The 20,946-nt window shown below is 48.3% G+C and overlaps 1 protein-coding gene across 1 annotated transcript in view; it reads right to left on the reverse strand.

The window, feature by feature from the left end:
• Window positions 1-20,946, reverse strand: part of LOC138580049 (methanethiol oxidase-like) — a 293,543-nt gene that overhangs the window by 215,547 nt on the left and 57,050 nt on the right. Inside the window, exons 2-4 of the mRNA XM_069650285.1 lie at window positions 17,403-17,456; window positions 5,858-5,970; window positions 4,959-5,144 (exon numbers count right to left, since the gene is read on the reverse strand). Coding sequence (XP_069506386.1) covers window positions 4,959-5,144; window positions 5,858-5,970; window positions 17,403-17,456 — 353 coding nt within the window. The remainder of the gene's footprint in view (window positions 1-4,958; window positions 5,145-5,857; window positions 5,971-17,402; window positions 17,457-20,946) is intronic.

The raw sequence follows: 20,946 nt of genomic DNA on the forward strand, positions 1-20,946 counted from the left end.
TGGGTTTTGGCAGTTGCCTTGACATAAAGTTCTGCAAAAAGCTGAATATCTGCTCATCCTAGAAAAGGTATTATACCTAGGCCACAAAACATTCTAGGCACGCAGTACTGACTGTGAAAACATTCCATGGGGTAGGAGGGCATGAGATAAGCAGAGGTGGCCCTATTACTTGACACGTTTTGACTCAGTTTTTGTGTTACACAAACTATAATTTGGGAATAGGGGGCATTCTGTCATTGGCAAATTTCACCTACAGCTCAGCAGCGCCACGAACAACGAGCAGTGACAGCCCCCAATTTCCTGTGCCCGTGCTTCAAAATTCATGTTCTCATGGATGCGTTGACACGGGATGTTGCAAAGTAAGAACGTATGTTCATTTTGAGTGAAGGTCACCAGCTTTGAATTTTTGCTTCGGAGCTGGGAGGCCCACGCATCCTGCGCACAGTATAAGGTTTTATTGGTTTTTGACCTTGAGAGGCAGGGACCATTCCAAAAGGGATTGAATTGAAGGGGGTGTGTAATAACGTATGATGATAAGGTTGCCCATTCCGAAACTGGACCTAGCTACATATAAGTTCAGTTTATGAAAAATCGTTGACACGAACGAAGGAATCTGCATTACGGTCTGCATTGTGCCAAGAGAATGGAAATGCCGAATATAATGTAAGTTTCTCTTTAGACGATTTCATACCAGAACTAGTCTAAATACGAATAGCTGACTGTTATTTCTGGGTCACATTGTACTTGTGCGTTCTGTGTTGTATATTGCAATAAAGTGCTAGTGCAACCTTTGTGTGCTGGGCTATCTACCGGGCACATAGGCAGGCCAGCATCGAGATGCATGAAGACCACCTCTCATTTCTCCCTGGTTCTACGTTAATAAATCATTACATAATTTGTGCACCTCGAATTCTTGCCCCAGTTTACGCATTACGTTTAGAGCTTAACATACTCCATTGCACTATCGTCAGAAGCAAATAGCGGAGTACTTTGAGATTCCACGTTGTATTCTCTCGGTTCACATTGTGTCACCTCTGCGCTAATAAAGAAAATGATTAACTGTAATTAAGATCGGCTGCTGAGACACATTTCTATTTTTATCTTTTACAAACAGGTACATTGTGCCATTCTGCGATTGTCATCTATTCCAGAACCCGACTGATGGGTTCTTCAACCGCCAGCTGGAGCTACATGTCAATCACTGGATCTACTTAACCGTCTTTTGGGACGACAGACAAGGTCCAATTTGCCCGTACGCGGTACCAGCGATTAGGAGCAACATAACAACCTTTACGGTGGTCTAGTGCCAAGTTCATGCACCATCTTTGCAATTCACTGTGCGACCAAAGTGCTTCAATTAGACAAAAGGAACACCCTGTGTAACAAAAAGGAACAGCGCGTGACTCACGGTAAACATTTGCAGATTTGCAGAACGAGAGCAAAGAAAATAAGTTCCATTTCGATTGATTATGTCAGATGCCGAATGTTATCAAAACATTTAATGTGAAATACATGTTCTTTACCAATTGTACAGTCTTGCTGTTTCTTTTAAAGTATAGTTTCATATTCATAATTGTGACGCGCTGTGCTGTGAGACAATGTGTTGTTTTCCGGGTTCCACGTCTAGTCGCGTAGGAGACGGCTGGGCGCGTTTGGTTACGCTGCCCAGTAACGTCACAGAAAGAGGCAGAGAATATCAATGATTTGGTGATGTCAGGCTCAGGGGCGGGGGATATGATTTAGTGCTGCAAACGCAGGTCATCCAGGGCAATGTGGCAAGTGATAAGATTATCACAAGATGGCCGCGCCCTGCTGCCTGATTTTGCTTGTGTTCAAGAGACGAAAACTCGGGTAAGGTGCATAGGAAATGTTTGTACGATCGATCGACTTATGGTTAAAAACACATGGCCGAACCATAGGGACAATAATATTTCTGACCGAACCATTCCTTTAAGATCTCATGCGACACCCATATGTCTTATTATCCGCTTTACAGGCAGACTTTAGGAGAAATATTTCAACGATTGATCAGTCATTTGAATCTATTATTTTTGATTTTATATCAATTCTTATTTCTGATGAAGCAACCAATCTATCTGGCCTTTATTGATATGAAAATGGCCGTTTATGTTATCCCACAACAAACTTTGGCTTTTGTTAGAGAAATTATCAATCCCAGCTAACCAAGTTACTGGAATTGGATTACTTTACAGAGATAATTTTTAAGAAGTGAGAGGGGGTCGGGCACTGACTGCACTCAACTATTTAAGATAAACGTAGAGGGAGACAAGATTGGGTCTGGGCACACCTGCTGTTCTCCTTGTACATAAATGGTATAGTTGTTAATATTCTACATTTGGGTGTAGATCCTGTGAAGCTAGGTGGCCATAGGTTGGCAGCTCTTATGTGGACTATGCCATCTTAATCTCAAAAATGCCAAATCACATTAGTATAGCTTTAAATGCAAACTACACACTTGCGCGTATGTGTAACATGATCAGGTAGGGAGCCGCTTAAGCCAAGCGGAGCTGCATACAAAGCCTGCTACCTCAGGCACATAGGACAGAACTTTGCGATGAGATTGCCATGTTCTTTCATGACAAAGTATTTGGGGCAGGGCAATTTTGCTTACAAAGGGCTGTGTATGATTTTTTTTCTCATCTAACACTTTGAATAATTCTTGTGAAATATGATTAGAATTTAAAGGCTATATTACAGAGATGCAAAAATCAAAATGCATAAGCAGAAAAGGAACTTCTGGTTATTGGTTTTTAAGTTTGACTTTATTATCTGTAGGTATTATAATTGGCATTCAAATCTATGTACCTTGGTTTGAGAATGCTCTTAGTTCTTGGACGTAGGTTGATCCCAAAGGCCACATGGCTGGTGGTTGCCAATACTTTGAGGGCACTTTTACAGGTTCACACCAATATGGTGATTTTCTTGCACACACTTTTGTGGCTTATACAGAAACAATGTATACATTCTTACCATGTGGGATTGAAGAGAGATTAAGTATGCAGTGTAGAGGAGGCAGATAGTGGAGACTGGGCCCTAATACACATTTACACATTACCAATGGCATTGGGCTTGTCCACATTCCTGATCTTCACTAGAAGCCCTAGCATACCATAGTCTCCTCATAATGTTACTAGATGTTATTGTTTATTGGGTCACGTTTGTGACAGGGCAAACGTACACATAAATAAGCTCAGCTCGCGCACCAGGAGCCAGGATCAGACCACCAAACACATTTCTATGGTACAACCACAGCAGACGTCAGGAACAGTTTATGAACAAAGGGGCTACTGTAGTTCCCGTCTTGGCCTACGTGTTGATATAATTGAATTTTGACATGGTTTGTAGTCCATTGTTCTTAGCCTTCTGTAAGCGCTCTGTTCGGCACCCCTCATCCCCATGGCAGTTCCCAATCGTCCACTTGGTAGGGAGAAAGTTCGGCTTCCAAGTCTCAAGCAACTTGTCTTTGAAACTGCCAACCACCAGTCTAGAATAAAGTATATAACTGGCGTCACGCCAAGTCCGCGTGCCAGACATCAGCCAGGTAATTGCTGGAAATATAGCAACTCCTCAGGTAACAGCATCGAACAGTTCTTAGTCATATCCATTGATTAAGATCACCATACTGGATTTCAGCTAGATTAATTTAATAAGGAAATCAGATGCACAGCCCTTTCTGAGAACCACTGGCATCATGTACTGGGGGTTGGTGGGGGTGGCAGCAGGGTGACCCTGCCTCCACTGAAAGCATTAGGCTTAAATGAACTGAAGGGCACTGGGCTGTATTATGGAGGTCACGGTCAGTGCTGTAAGGGTTGTGTGAATGCATAGTTACATATTTCAGATTCAAGAATGCTTCCTAATGGCGGGTGATTGCAGTTCTCCAGCGACCAGTGAAATGTTCTGGTTAATCAGCATCACAGACTACCGCCACAGTTTGATGGATTATTGACGTAGAACATGTGCTAGCTTGATTTCAATGAAGAAAGTGTAAGTGGCTACATAAGCATCTACCTTGGTCAATTGGTCGGCAGAGACAATCCGCATCCAGTACAGGCAAGGTCGAGCCCACCACTAATTGTCCAGAACTGGAAAGGATCACGCCAGCCAGATTCTCCTTGGTATTGGAGGATGTCATGGAGGGTCTGGGCACGGTTTTAACAGAATGGCTGCTTAGCTATTAGGCCTTAGCAAAATGTACAATGGAATTCACAAGGGCAAGGCGTACTTGAAGAGGTCAACAGAATGTGTTTTTCCCACTCTGCAATGGCCAGTCCAGTCCCAAGCTGGGGGAATCAAACACGAGTTAGGGGCAGTCCTGCAGCAGGGGATCAGACCTACAAACCAGACCAGTGCAGGAATATTTGCTGCCCTATTTCGGGGACATTTTGCCCCCGTTGCCTTTTGCTGACCAAAGGGGATCACGTGATGCACGTGCCACCCATTAATTGGGATCTTTTATTGGTTTTTCAAACAGAAATGCTGAAGCCTTTCACTGTGAAGAAAAGGATTAGAGTTTTCTGCATTGCAGGAGTCACATTGTATCACACTCTCACTGCTATACCTTGCCTGGACACAGGGTAATTGCAAATCAAACGCAGTAGAGATGAGAACACATCAGATGAAGCAGTCCCCATGCTCCCTCCCTCTTGCACCCAAGAAATTGATAGGTAGCTTACAAAGGACTTCGGGAAAAGGTGAGGAGGTATGTCTCTTTGGTTAGCCATTCACCCTTTTCTATCTTAAGCAAATATCAAATCTTCTCCATTTATGAGCCCTTCCATGCATCCAACCACAATTTTATCCCATGGCCATTCCCTGCCAATTAACCTTTTCCTTCACCATATTCTGGACTATGCATTAGAGCACATGGCTTTTGGTGGGAAGGATGTGCTACGGTTCCAAAATCGGACAACCCGTCGTCTGGATGGCCTGCCTACCTTGTGCAGTCTTGGAGCCCGCGGATCCATCCCCACGTCCACCACATAAATCCGGGAGGAGATCAGGCTGAGCAGGATTAGGCGGTCCCGCTTCTTGGAGGGATTCCCATAGCAACTGCTGCAGGCATTCCAGCCCAAATGGTGGAGCTCATCGCGCATATTGGGCATCGGCAAGCGGTGGATGACCTGCAGAGAAAGGAGGAGATAAACTTAAGAGGCTCTTAGATGTGCCCCAATCATCATCGAGGCATCCCGCATGGCCAACAAAATGGCAGAAAGGCATGAGTTAAAACCACTTTACACTATAGCAAGGTAGTGGTCGAGGCAGGCTGTTCATAGGCAAACGCAAGGCTATACAGCAGACTGAAACTTCTCAATAGCTGCTGGGTGCCCTCCCGGTGCACCAGCCTGATGGGTGGTCTACGGTTTCCCTGGAGAGCAGGTTGCCACTGAGAAATGCACCCTTTTACGTGCAGCAGCGGTGGCATAGAAGTGGAACCCTTCTCACAATAATAAAATCAGCATAGGAGCAATTAATGCAAAAAAAGGAGTATCACATTCAGGAGGCCCATTATTCAATTTGTTCAATTAAGAATTAGCGATTTATCCGACTCATTTATATAATTTGTTTGAGAAGCAGACAAAAAAACACTGCCATTTAAGGGAAATCCTTATGAGGGATGGTAGCCTATTCAAGTGATAACCAATGTCTTATCCATTTCCAGTAGAATTTGGATTAAGTTCAGCATCAGGTAAATGATTAGGTTGTCATGGAGACTTTCTTAAATTCAACTAGGATTGTGTTGAAAAAGAATGCTGCTTACATTGAAGCAAGCAACTACCCACAAGGGTGACTTTTACTGTGGGAGGGAGATTGGGGGCTGGGGGGGTCACATTACCTGGCTGTAGGTTGGAGATTTGGGGTCTACATCCACTGTGGCCAGATAATCCGGCTTTTCGATGCCGGTGTTGCGGTAGATGCATGCCACATAGAGGATCTCCTCCCTGGGACCTAAGGAGAATGAACACCAACCATTACGAAACTACGACTTCACAACCAACACACGGACAGAAATGCAGAGAAAAGAAGCCATAAGCAACACAGAGCAATCTTACTAATACCCACTCCTGGGAAAGGAGGGCACCCCGGAAAAAGCATGCACATGTGAATATCACAGGCGAATAAGCGGAAAGAGCCTCACAGCAGCGACAGTCTTGGAGGCCATTTTACCGACTTGGAACATTTTAAGATAAAATTGCGCACGAAAAGTATGTCATTTTATTGACTTTTAACTGCTCACACCCAAACAGAAGGATAGAACAGTTATCACAGACTCGTCTATACAAACCCCACATCTTTGGACTACAGGAAACCCCGCTTCACAGAACAGAAGAAGGCTATGGCGTTGGAAAGAGAAGCATGCCGTTTCAAAGTCAAGTAAATGAAGGCTAGCACAATTTAACATCCTAAACTCTAATCCCACCCTAGCAAAAATACTTAAGAAAATGCTATAAAAACTATACAAGGAAATCCAACGCATGCCCCAAAACGCCTGCTAGCCCGTCCCTCAAAACACCAAACCCTATTGTTTAAAAAAAAAAAAGAAAAATGCAGTAAAACATTTCCTTAGTGGATTGTGAAAAAAACCCATCTCCCAAACAACCACCATAATCTGTTTTTAAAACGAACGCGCGAAATATCCCACTAGCTCGCTAGACCCAAAATAAATGAAAAGCACAACTAGTATGAAAATGATCAACAAAGGCAATCTGTGCTCCGCACTTCAGTGGCTTTCGGGAAATCTCGTCCATCATTTTTAAAAGTGCGAAGCCGTAATGTATTGCAGTATTTACACCAATGGCTTACCCTTTTTAATTAGCTAGAATATGTTGCCATTTTATACCAAAGTACATATTACACCTGGATTGATTTAGGAGAGAACGTTTAAGATGGGTTCTTCTTATGTAATGTACATTCTATGTTATGGAAGGTTTATACGTGCACATCAGCGCTGTAGTGGTCTCTCGGCGCCTGAACAGTGTCCGAGAGGTGCTACGTGAATCGTGACGCCATTACACTGTGGCCAGACCTCAGTCTGTGTCTTGTAAAAAGGAGGGTTGGGATCAGAGGCGTCGCTAGAGGGGGGGGGGCTAAGGGGGCTATAGCCCCTGGTCTTTTATTTGTAGCCCCGGATAGAATCTCAGGAGCTACAGCCAAAAGGCTGGCTAGCCCCCAGTCCTGACAGCTCCTACATCAGTGTAGCCCCGGGTCTTTTCCAGACCTAGCAACACCCCTGGTTGGGATGACACTGAGATAAGTCTCGTGAGGATAGCTCATGGGCAACGTGCTCGCTTTAGAAGACGATCCTGAGTCAAACTGGTTCGATCCCGGCCCGTGCTTAGAATCCTCTGAATTATAAATAACCTATCATAAAATCAAATATCATAGGTGGGTTAGCTATTAGATTAACAAATACAACACAGCAAAGGTATATGGGATGAAAGGGAAGTGATGTGGTTGTGGTGGTAGGGATGCACGTTTCTTAATTGTGATTAGTTAGTCGTAAGCATGAGGAAATGGAAAGTTTGGTTTTAAAGAAAGGCTTTACTGTAATGGCAATATCTAGCCTCTGCACGATAGTGAATGTAGTTGGTGTGTTAAGTTTGAGACGTGCTCAATTGTGCCCTTGTACTGCGGAGGCTTTCGCCAGAAATACACATCTAGAGCAAGTATGAAAGAGCCAGAGAATGAGGCAGGATAAGAGTATCGGTTGCAAGAACACTCTCCCCCACTAGAGGGCGGCATGGTTGAATGCACATTATGGTGCTAGATTGCAAAGGATGAATGACACAGGCCAAAGGCGGCCCTCCGAGAGGATGCTACAAGCTCTGTGTCGGTGTGTGCCCGCCCAGCACTGCCTGGTGCGCTCTCATGAGCCTACGTCACCCATCTCCCCATGTAATTGTGTCGGCTTGTGTCACCATTCAGCCGGTACTCCCCATTTCGGCGTGGGCCGATTTGGCACAGCCAGTTTGGCGTGACCAGTCCTGCGCAGGGATGTTCCGGCGCAGGAATGTTTAGGCGCAGATAAGAACTTGAGTACATTGGCGGGAACAGCCCAGTTTGAGGTGTCCTTTGACAGAGAAAATAGCGCTGTTAGACTGGCCTCGCCAGTTGTAGTGAAACGATTACTGCTTATTTGAACTTGTATTGTTTCTCTTCTCTGAACGATAATTTCAGCTGTTCTGTAAATAAATGTCACAGCATTTTAAAAGAAAACGTATCATGCTTACAATGGGGAAAGACTGTACGTTACCCACCGCATCAAACAACCAGTCCTGTCGAGCGCATCCGCGAATATTTTCAACCAAGTATCAGCTGTCAGATGACGGCGTCCCTATGTCCGCACACTGACAAAGTAGCAGCAGGGTATCGACAAAAAGCGCATGCTTCCCCCTCACACAGGTGCGCATGTGCTTCCCCCTCACACAGGTGCGCATGTGCTTCCCCCTCACACAGGTGCGCATGTGCTTCCCCCTCACACAGGTGCGCATGCTTCTCACACAGGTGCATGTGCTTCCCCCCTCACACAGGCGCGCATGTGCTTCCCCCTCACACAGGTGCGCATGTGCTTCCCCCTCAAACAGGTGCGCATGTGCTTCCCCCCTCACACAGGTGCGCATGTGCTTCCCCCTCACACAGGTGCGCATGCTTCTCACACAGGTGCGCATGCTTCCCCCTCACACAGGTGCGCTTGTGCTTCCCCCTCACACAGGTGCGCATGCTTCTCACACAGGTGCGCATGCTTCTCACACAGGTGCGTATGCTTCCCCCTCACACAGGTGCGCATGTGCTTCCCCCTCACACAGGTGCACATGTGCTTCCCCCCTCACACAGGTGCGCATGTGCTTCCCCCTCACACAGGTGCGCATGCTTCTCACACAGGTGCGCATGCTTCCCCCTCACACAGGTGCGCATGTGCTTCCCCCTCACACAGGTGCTCATGCTTCTCACACAGGTGCGTATGCTTCCCCCTCACACAGGTGCGTATGCTTCCCCCTCACACAGGTGCGCATGCTTCCCCCTCACACAGGTGCGCATGTGCTTCCCCCTCACATAGGTGCGCATGCTTCCCCCCACACACAGGTGCGCATGTGCTTCCCCCTCACACAGGTGCGCATGTGCTTCCCCCTCACATAGGTGCGAATGCTTCCCCCCACAAACAGGTGCGCATGTGCTTCCCCCTCACACAGGTGTGCATGTGCTTCCCCCTCACACAGGTGCGCATGTGCTTCCCCCCACACACAGGTGCGCATGTGCTTCCCCCTCACACAGGTGCGCATGTGCTTCCCCCTCACACAGGTGTGCATGTGCTTCCCCCCTCACACAGGTGCGCATGTGCTTCCCCCTCACACAGGTGCGCATGCTTCTCACACAGGTGCGTATGCTTCCCCCTCACACAGGTGCGTATGCTTCCCCCTCAAACAGGTGCGCATGCTTCCCCCTCACACAGGTGCGCATGTGCTTCCCCCTCACATAGGTGCGCATGCTTCCCCCCACACACAGGTGCGCATGTGCTTCCCCCTCACACAGGTGCGCATGTGCTTCCCCCTCACATAGGTGCGAATGCTTCCCCCACACACAGGTGCGCATGTGCTTCCCCCTCACACAGGTGTGCATGTGCTTCCCCCTCACACAGGTGCGCATGTGCTTCCCCCTCACACATGTGCGCATGCTTCCCCCCACACACAGGTGCGCATGTGCTTCCCCCTCACACAGGTGTGCATGTGCTTCCCCCCTCACACAGGTGCACATGTGCTTCCCCCTCACACAGGTGCGCATGCTTCTCACACAGGTGCGTATGCTTCCCCCTCACACAGGTGCTCCGGGAAGACAAGCACGTGCTTGCAGGGTCTCATGGCGTATTGTTTCGTTCAGGTGGCACCCCCTTTCTGCCACACTGATCCTGTTTGGCAGCACCCTTCATCCTCTGATATTAACACGGGTTGCGTATCTAGTCATTTTATCCTCTCAGTTGCTGTTTGTTTATGGCTGGTAATCAGTCTTCTGGGCAACACTGCATCTCTTTGTTTCCTTATTTAACACAACTATGGGCACGCCAAAATGGGGGGCACCACACCCCATTTCTCTGCGGCCAGTTCGGCACTGGCCGATTACACTGACACTGATTCAGTGAGAAATTACGCCAAACCGGCCGCACCGAAATGTCCTGTTCCGCCACCCAGCACCATCTCACTGGCCCTCATTACGACCCTGGCGGAAAGTAACTGACCTGACCGCCATAGCGTAAATAGCGTTTCCGCCGTTGCACGATGGAGTAAAGTGCGGCTAATTCTGACCCATCGGGCACGAGCATTACGCCATGGCGGAAGTGCAAAGTCCGCGATGGCGGAAATTTCCCCAAAACGCCCCTCACCGCCGTCGTACGGCGCCCTAGGTGCAATTCCGCCACCCATCATAGCGGTCACCGTAATGAGCGGTAATCGCAAAATACGGTGACCGTAAATATACGGAAACGGAAGTAAAAACATGGGGCCGGAACGGGAAACAGCACGCCGTACACCTATAAAATCAGAATCCCAACACAACCATTGAAAACCCTACCCTGAGACACATCCCAACCCGTTAGCCACCCTAGTTCAAACAATCAAAATGGGAAAAGTTGCTAAAAAAGCGTGCGACCGCAAGCGGCAGGTCCACTTCTCCAATGAGGAACTCACCGTGCTCACAGAGACCCTCCAGGAGAATGCTGCCGTCGTCTTCTCGACGCAAATGACCAGGACGGCACTTGCGAACAAGAAGGCCATATGGGCCCTGGTGGCACAGCGGGTAAGTGCGGTGGGGACCGCACCCCGCAACCCACAGCAATGCAGAAAGCGATGGGACGACTTGCGGATACGCGTACGGAGCATACTATCAGCCAACCGTAACATTGCCACAGCTACCGGGGGAGGATCGGAATCACCAATCAAGTTGACCCCCTGGGAAGAAATCTGTGCCTCCACCATTGGAATGGAGAGTATAGAGGGAGTCGGAGGGATGGAGAAAGGAGTGCAGACATCCGAAGAATCAGGTAGGTGGGCCAAATAAAACAATGCTAAATCCACAATGTCCAATCCTGTGAAGTACCATGTGTCTACATAGTGCAACAGAAACACATGTCCAGGAGAACGTCCACATACATTGGCCTGATAGCGCACTTTAAAAGTCACATTACATACATAAATAATTAAAAATCCTAAAAACACCCTCTACACGTGCAGCATGCACACCCTAACTGCAGGCTGCAAAACAACTGCATCCTCAATCCACACAAAAATGAAACCACCTCCACGGCCCTGACCCAAATCACCCTCAGGTACCACCCCAATGCATGTAATACATTGCCATTCCAATTTCCACAGACCCATAAATAACGCTCGCCCTCCTTTACTCCACCACAGGGTCCGATTCAAACGACGAGCTTCAGGACACCCCTACCAGCACACCTGCAAAGAGGGCCAAGACCAACGGCCAAAGACCCTCCACCTCAGCTGCACGGATCAAGACACGGCAGCAGCACAAATCAAGTGGCAGCACACAGGAGGGGACTCCAACAGGCACCCCAGCAGCCAGCATGCCCACAACAGCAGCACCACAGGTCCCCCCAATGGATGCCACAGAAGGAACTGCTTCTGGTGGCAGCAGCACCATAGGTGACACTGCATTAATGCCAGCATGCTCCGACACAGAAAACGGTGCTGTCGATGTAGGACCCATCCATGACCTGTCTCAATCCCCCTGTTTGTTTCATCCCGTACACCATGAGTATACCACGCAGGGGCACCCACAAGACGACGACTGGCCATCCCCCACAAGCCCTGTGGCAAGGCAACATGAGGTGATCAGCCCCTCTGTGACACCACCGCAAATGGGCATGGCCCAGCAGAGGCAACAGTCCCTCGACCAGGTGATCGTGCAACAGCAGCAACTGGCCACGCTCCTCAAGGAGCATGCTGATGAATGTGGGGGTTCTAAGGCAGCCATAGAAACATCTACTGAGACACTTAGGGCACAAATGGAGCGAAGTACAGAGACACTAAGGGTACAAATGGAGAGAAGTACAGAGACACTAAGGGTACAAATGGAGAGAAGTACAGAGACACTAAGGGTACAAATGGAGAGAAGCACCGAGAGCCTGAGGGGGGAACTGCATGCGACGTCCAAAGACGTATGTGGTGAACTTGCCGCTGTGCGCCGTGTGCTCACTGAGCTCTCACAAACCCTTAGGGACATGCATGGACGTGAGCAGGCAGAGACATCATCCGTTGCAAGTTCCGTCCAGGGCAGCCCACAACGTAGATCTGGGTGGAACCTGCGCTCCACAGGCAGGGATGCCCCTGATACCCGGAGAGGGGGCTTGCAATAGCGTCTGCAATGACAATGAGCATCTTTGGACACTGGTGTACGGGGGGGAGGTAGGAGGGTGGAGGGGGGGTGTTGGGCTTTCTTGGGTGGCGGGTCGATGGGGTGTGTAATATAATTTCACATATGCTATAAACATTTCATAATCATCCAATGAGATGTGTGGACATTGATCTTTGTGTACGAGGCATTTATAGGCGTACAGTCCACATTGTGCATGTTCCAGACACACACAGTGCCACAAGTCCCGTGTCCATGTATCAGCCACCAGGCGTGAGTGCTAGAAGCATGAATCTATGATATTCTGACGAATTTCACGGGCCTCCTGTGCCTCGCGGACTCCTTGAGGTGCTGCCACATCCCCACCCTCATCATGACCATCTTCAGGTGCATGCAGTTCTGCGTCAGGGGGCATGGGCACATTTCTACGTACGCACATGTTGTGTAGCATGACACATGCCATGACCATCTTTGCAACCTTCTCATGGCGGTACAGGAGTGCCCCGCCAGACCTGCTGAGGCAGCGGAAACGAGCCTTCAGTAGGCCGAATGCCTGTTCTATGACTACACGGGTACGTGAGTGGGCATGGTTGTAGTCCTCCTCATGCTGGTTCTGTGGGTTCCGGAGTGGTGTAAGGAGCCATCTCTTCAGTGGATACCCGGCATCACCTGTATGTGGACAATAAAGGATGTTTGTGGAATGACATTGCTACGTACGCATCCCCCCCCCTTCCTGCCAGGTCATTGCCGCATCACATACCCCACATTATCATGCATGAAATGAGACTCACCGAGTAGCCAGGATCTGTTCCCTGCGTGTCGCTCCATGTAGCGTGGTATTGTAGAGTTCCTCAAGACCATAGAATCATGGGTTGCTCCAGGAAATCGGGCACAACAATGTGTAAAGATCCTGTTGGAGTCACACACCATTTGTACATTAAGAGAATGATATTGTTTCCGGTTGCGTACTGGGCCTCCATGGCATGTGGGACAACCAATTCCACATGGGTGCAGTCGATGGCACCAATGCAACCCGGTATGCCGGCAAGTTCATGGAATCCCACTTTTGTGTTTGTAATCTCCTGCTCCGAGCGTGGTAAAGAGATGTAGTCGTCTGCGTGCTTCAGGAGGGCATCGAGCACTTGCAATAGTGTCCGTGACAACAGTGGCTGTGAAATGCCATGCAACTGTCCGACTGTGTGCTGGTAGGTGCCTGTGGCCAGGAAGTGGAGTACAGACACCACCTTCAGTAGGGGTGGGATGGCGGTTGGGCTATCTATCATGCTGACAAGGTCAGCGTGTGTCATGTCCACAATGGCGGTTATGGTGTCCCGGTCCAAACGGTAGAGGGTGTGGATCTGCTCAGCAGTGAGGTTGAACGTATGAGCTCGGAGGCGTGGGATTGCGGGCTGCCTGCGTGGTGGTAGTGGCTGTGCTGGTGGGCCTTGCTGGCCCTGCCTTGCCCTCCTCCTCCTCCTGCGTCTCCTCTGTGCGGCCGGTTGTTGTAGTAGTTGGTGTTCGTCTTCTTCTTGAAGTTGGAGTACTTGCAGTGCTATCAGGTCCCCCAGGGCCAACATCGCTAGTCCTGCCGGTAGCATTTTGGAGTGGGTGTGGTTGTGGGAGGGGGTTGGGTGTGCAATTTATGTGTTTTCAGGCTGTATAGCCTCCACCTGTGGTGATTCATTCCACCTGTGCCAGCTGCAATCCCCTTTGGGCGTGCACGTCCCGCACACAACGCTGCAATTTGACGCATGGCATCTTGCTATTACAATCATGTATTTAATCCCGATGGCAGTGAAATATTGGTTGATATGTTCATTCTGCTATGGTCCCATTGTTTCACATACTATCTTTGCAGTCGCGAACAAACTTGTGAAGGGTCAGTGGAATGTAGTACTCGATTAACGGTGGACCCTCATGCAGCACTGTACCGAGGTTCACCGACGGGCGGGGCGTCCCATTTGTGAGTGAAGCCAGTTGCCATTTTCACACACTGCCGCACTACATGGATGAATTTGTGATTTCAAGCGGTCACAGATGCCTTTTCGACGTGATGTTGCAAATGAGGAATTCGAAGGACAGCGCTTTCGGTTTTCAGCTAGCGGCGAGGAGACGCCCACAGGTCTGACTGCAAATATAACGTTCTATTGTTTAATGTCCTTGGGACAGGGGCCATGGCGAGAATGCAATGATTGATATGAATAGTATGGGATGCGCAATAGCGTAGTGGACGATAAGGCAGGACGTTCCCAAATACATGTTACTTCACAACACTATTATTCTGGGCTGGAGCACAGTGGATTTTGCAGACTGCATTACGCACAGACTCAATGGACATTTCAAATGTTATGTGAGTAAATAATCAGGCGTTTTTATACCGGGATGAGGGAATGATGTATGGATGCATGGACAGATGATTTAATTGAGAGTTTGCCATGTACATGGCTTTTTGGAATCTATCCCCTTCCCCTGCGCTATGTGATGCAGAGCTGCCATAGTGGGACCATCGTCTATCTGCCCTTGTTGAACCCTCCCTGTCTCACGCGCCTTCAAACACTTGTGTCTATGCACGTTACTAATCCCATCTAATGGATTCTGTTTTAACAGACGCATGCACACAGACACTCGTTTGTAATAGTGTTTTCACCTCGATTTATATAGTTATGATTCGCAAGTGATTTTTGGGTGGAAATAATCCTTTTGAGTGGGCTAGCATGCATATGGCTGTAGATTTAGTGTGATCATTGAAGTGAGTAATACAAATGAAGTTCTGATGCCCATACTATTTTTTTTAATTTCATTTGGGTGACAGGTATCTCCTCCACTTTTGCCGCTGCCATCTGTATGCCACTCCTGCAGATGGCTTTTACTCCCGACACCTGCTGCTTCGAGTTAATCAGTGGAGCACCATTACGATCTTATGGGACGATCGCCAATGGGCCACATGCCCTTACGCAGTACTAGTGGCTAGGAGCAACATATCAAGCTTTCAGCTGGACTAGTGCCTACCTAATGGGACGGCCCTGCGGTTCTAGGCGCTTCCATGTTGCCTTTTTGAACGTGAATGTAGCCCCTGTGTACCATGAAGGAACAGGGCGTCACACAAGAAGAAGCTGGTCATTTATTGCGGATGCAGCCGACAGTAATGAAAAATATTTTGGAGTTTATGACCTAATAGCTGTATGGGCTTGGTGAATTTGATGTGCATTAAAATTTTATTCTGATATTAACCGTGTAGCGTTATTCTTTGCAAGTAATGTAGCATATTCCTATTTGTGGAGCGATGTATTGTGAGAAGATCTGCATTGGGTTCCGGCTTCTGAGTATAGTTGCGTGGTACTGTACTGGCCGCGTTTGCCTACGAAGCCCAGTAAGGTCAGGGATAGGGGCTGCCATTATGACTGTTTTAATGATGTCATGCTCGGGGGCGGGGGATTAGCTTTTGTGTAACAGATGCCGGTCAGCCAGGTGGATTGGTGGAATGATGTGATTATCAGAAAATGGCTGGTCACAGGTGCCTGTGTTTGCGTGCGTTTCTTGGAGGGAGACTGAGGTCATGTCCATTGGAATAGCTTCTGTATTCGTGCCATCTGTGCCCTGCAGCTCCCATTGGCCCCTCTTGAGATGAGCCTGGCTGCTCAGTCACTCTGCCAACTTGTGTGGTACATGCTTGTGCTGATGGTTGGTTTGTTTACTGGCAAGAGTACAGGGCTGGTGCAGTCTCCCTCAGGATACTGCTTTGAATGTTGCCTTACACTGGTGTCAAGCGATGGGGGCCTGTTGTTGTTTTGTCTCATATTTCAGTTCATATTGCTGTACTTGAACCTTCACGTGCCTGTGCTGCATCAGTACGGCAATGGTGACATGCCAAATATGGATGGCCACTCACAAGGCACTTGGAGCCCCTACATTCATTTGTTCGTTGGCATGCATGGGTGACTTGTACATTTCACTGGTTGCATTGTGTGACTTCAGTGCACCTACGAGGAGTTGTGCAATGTGGGCAGGGAGTGGTGTACAGGCACTCAGTAGGGCCATTTACGGTTGGTTCACGATGCCGTAATTCTCACCATGGCGGAATGGTACTTTCCGCCATGCTTGATGGCGTTAAGTAAATGTCCGCTGGGGTCAGAATTCGCGTACCGTTGCGCCATGGTGGTAATTACGGTTTTGCATGGCGCGCGTGCGCGTACTTGGTGCAGTTAGCGTTGGCGTTCACTACGGTGTCGCTAATGGCATCGTACTTTACGGTGACGGGTCATAATCGCACCGAGTGGTATTCGATGGCGGTATTGCATTTCTGCCATCGTTTTTCGATTTCCGCCAGGGTCGTAATGAGGGCCACTGTGTACTTTCAAGTACACTACCATCTAGTGGCGATATTGTGTGGTTGCAATCTATTTCCAGGATCTATAATATTTGTATTTCTTCATTTTTAGTTTTGGCTATTAGGTGGTACTTGAGCCTAAACAATAGCATTAGAGAACAGCTAGAGAGAAATGGCAATGAGGAGGAACACAAAGATGTTTGGTTATATACCCACCCATTGACTGCCCATGGCCATGCTAATATGCTAATTCTATGGCTATTCCCACCCTCTTCCTGCCTCTCCCCGGCCAAAATACATCCTCCTAGCTTAATCAAGCCTTGCCATCAAACTGTGTGCTCAAAGTGCCTGCCAGCGTTCTTTCAAAGCCTTCTTCAGAGAGTTAATGGCTAAGTGGAGCTGTAAACACGCTACTGGTGTAATAAAACGTGTGTAACAATGTCTGCCTTCAGCCACTCTATTTGTAAGCACTATGCCGGACCTTCACTGAAGTCCTGTTAAAACAAGCATTGGCAAAACCAACAGTTTTGGCTTGGGTATATATATTAGCCATTTGCCAGGCACTGCTAATGTATGCCCTTATTCTTGCACCATTTTGCAGCTGCTACCTTCGTTGGCCAGTTAATACCACTATGGCAGTGGCTGGAATATGCAGTTCCTTTAACAATAAGCAACATCTTTATTGAAATACCTTTCATGGCATCCAGGGGAGTCTTGTAGCCAGGACCGCATGCTCCACACTTCGCTTTGAGGAAAGAGAAAACACAGAAAAAAGGAATATTAAATGTGCACTTCTGCATGGGGGCCTCGTGCACTGAAACTCATTTTACAGTGAGTGTATCATACATCTGTAGAATTGGGAACCATTTACAGAATTGTTTGTCTTTTCATTTATTTCCTGGGGGAGAAACTCACAGACAGCCTGGGTCGGTCTCGGACAAAGCGGAGTACTAAGGGGCAGAATGTTGAAACTTTTTTGGCAGATAACCGCCCTGCAAGCAAAATTCGCCCAAATCACCCACCCCACCCTCCACCTGGTTGCTGGATCCAAGGATGAGGAGACAGGACTGAGCAGCGTCATGTGCAGCTAGGACGCACCACCGGTCCCTCTGTCTCTGTCTACACCTTTACGTCATCTACACACCACTGAATGCACCTCGGAGTTTCACTTTCTGTGGCGATTCCTCTGAATAGGTGAGAATGGCCATGTGATTACAAACGCGATAAGCGCACCTGGATCTGAACTCCCGCGCAAACTACTTCACATCATGATCAACAAACTGCATGCACTACTCTGCCAAATGATGACTGGGCCCGTGGCCTGCACACACAGTTGTATAATAGCAACATCGCATTGTTTTAAGGCTCAAATCAAATTGTATTCTGGTACTTGTAGGCTTCCATTCCTCATGCAGTATATAAAGCTACAAGTGTACTGGTCCGGCCGCAGAGTGGCGGTGTGGCAGCTCATTCCCAGTCCTCGAATATCCAAAATGCCATGGCACCACCTGTAACCCTGCCACAATCCATCAACCCAGGTACCTGTGGTGGCAAGTTCCCACAATTTCCCACCTCATTTCCAGCAAAGCATGGGTCAAAACTACCAGCTGCATAGTGCAGCAAGTAATTAGGCTGGATCACAGTGCCTGGTCTGGGATTGGTTTACAGGCCAGTCAGAGTCTATGGGCAGCCCTTTTGCATTTGGCTTTCCTCTTAGAATGTTCCAGTACAGAAAGGGCTGTCTCCGTTTACAAAGTCCTTGTGGTAAGAGGCATTCTACAGAACCCCACCCCCCCATATGTGTCTATCTGTACACAGGTCCCCAGTGCTTTAAGTGGGCCTGGCCATGCCGTGCCACCCCCCCCCCACACACCCCATCACATTATCCTGCCACGGCTGCAGCCGCGATGGGAGATGCGCCTGTCGTGCCAGCCAGCCACAGCTTGCTTTGGCTGTCTGGCACTTCGGTCAGTCACTGTAAATTGCTCTGGTGACTGTGGTGTGCCACCCCTTTTCATACTTGCCAACATTCTGGGACCAAAAAGATGTAGGAATTTTCATGTTTCAAAATTAATACTTAGTATACCAATTACATCACACGAAAATACACAACCCATCAAACAGCGCAACATGGAAAAAGGTTCAAATGTTTAAAATGTATAATTCTGAATGGTAAGTTAACACTGAATTCAATTACCTAACTTCACAGAAATTAATCACACAGAGCTAGGAGGCAACGTTTGACACTGCTCTGCTCTGTAGCAGCAGCCTGGGCAATAGATATGTATTCCTGCAGTGCAAGATGAATAACTGAACGACATGGAGACGGATACCCCCCTCAGTCTGATAGGCAGATGCTGTGTGATGGTGGCACGCGCTGCCACTTGCCTTCACTGGTGGTTCACCTAAGGCCTGTCCCGGCCAGAGTGCAGGACAGAGTCATGTTACTGTCAGGTGACTGGATTGGTCTGAGCCCATCACTCAAAGTAGTCACTTACCCGCCCACTGCACAGACAGACTAACTAATGTGTTGCATGCTTTGTCTTGGGCCAGTCTCAAGCAGCCTGCCTCAGAGTCACATACATTACCTGCCCTTGTAAAAAGCAGTAGGATCTGTCAACAAAATCTGCAGGCGGTAGGGCTGATTAAAAAGCAGTAGCCTACTGCCTAAATGAGTAGGGTTGGCAAGTATGCCTTTTGAGGAAACGAGTCCCTCACAAGGCTCGTGCTAATGTCACATGTCTGTGACCATGTGATTTAAGAAATAAAAGGGATGAGCCATTTCTAGCTTATCAGTCGATGTTAACGGAGTCCTGCCTGCTATGTATTATTTGCTGCAGCGAGATGCTGGCACTGTGTAGCAGGCAGAAGGCCTGCTGCTGCAGGGCCCTCCACCCGAACAGTGCCCCTGCTAGGCCACGTTGTCTGTGATGCCCCCCCCCATGTCAGCAGAACCCCTGCCAGGCAACTCTGCACCTATATGCCCAAATAGCCCCCACCGGGCAACTCTGCACCTACATGCCAGTGCCCATGCTGGGTAACTCCGGCACAGTCTGTAGTGATGGCCTGGGGGCCCCCAAACCATTGAAGCGCCCATGTGATCACGTGCGGACCGGACAGGTACTCCCCGTCACTGGAGGTCGGCTGGGTGCTCTCAGCAGTGGTCTGCCTGGCCCGCATGACCTCAGGGTCAGTACCTAACGGTGACCCCTTGCGCGAAGGGTCACCAGAGGAAGTTACTGTCCTTTTGTTTCCCTTCCCCAGGTCACTGAGGCGGCTTTAACCCTCAGCAAACCTGCAGACTACGTGACATATTTCGAGGTTTATAAAAGATGGCTTGAAAAGTACACAATTCAAGCAATCTTTTATAATGCTTTGCCGACGGAAAAAGATGCCTTTGTCCGTAGACAAAGCTTTATAATAGATGGATTGAATTGTGTACTTTTCAACCCATCTTTTATAAACCTCGAAATAAGTTACATATGTCTGTTTAATAAAGAAGGCTTGAAAAGTGCACAAACCATAGTAAGGCACGCAAACAATTATGTAAATGTAACCATTTATATATTTATGCGTGCACCTTACTATGGTTTGTTTATTATGCAAGCCATCTTTTAGACATTTCTATATTTATAAAAGATGGCTTGCAAATCATAGTAAGGTACACATACAAATATAAAAATGCTTACATATATTTATATATTTGTTTGCGTACCTTACTATGGTTTGTGTACTTTTCAGGCCATGCCCTTCATGCAAGCCACGCCCCCAGATGAGAGCCCCCTGACCTCCAGTTTCTTACCCCACTTAAAGCCCTGCAGGTGCCTCTCCCGCCCCCCTCAGCGAGTTATTTGTGAGAGACCACCTAAGAGTTTTAGCACCATCTGCCATTATCCCCCAGAGACGAAGTCTCGCGAGCGAGCAATGAGAAGCGGCGTGGCCTTATGTGTAATTGGCATGCCCTATAGCTATCCTTTTTCTTGTTGATCTCCATGATATCAGCGTCCACAACCTTGTGGCATATTCAAAATCCCTGAACAATGGCGAGAAAATAGAATAGCAAAGCACATTGCTGCACTTGGATGTTATAGTTATCACTGTTTTCTGGCAGAAAGGTTGATTCAGGGACAAAGAATGAGATGGTTTGCACAGCATCAATGAATTTCCGTCTGTGACGTGGGTGGCATGGGTGTAGGACATGGAGGGAACAGGGGGGACAAATCTCCCCCACTATT

This window comes from Ambystoma mexicanum, chromosome 1p (assembly GCF_040938575.1).
Source record: "Ambystoma mexicanum isolate Mex_15411 chromosome 1p, UKY_AmexF1_1, whole genome shotgun sequence".
In the NCBI taxonomy this organism is placed as follows: domain Eukaryota; kingdom Metazoa; phylum Chordata; class Amphibia; order Caudata; family Ambystomatidae; genus Ambystoma; species Ambystoma mexicanum.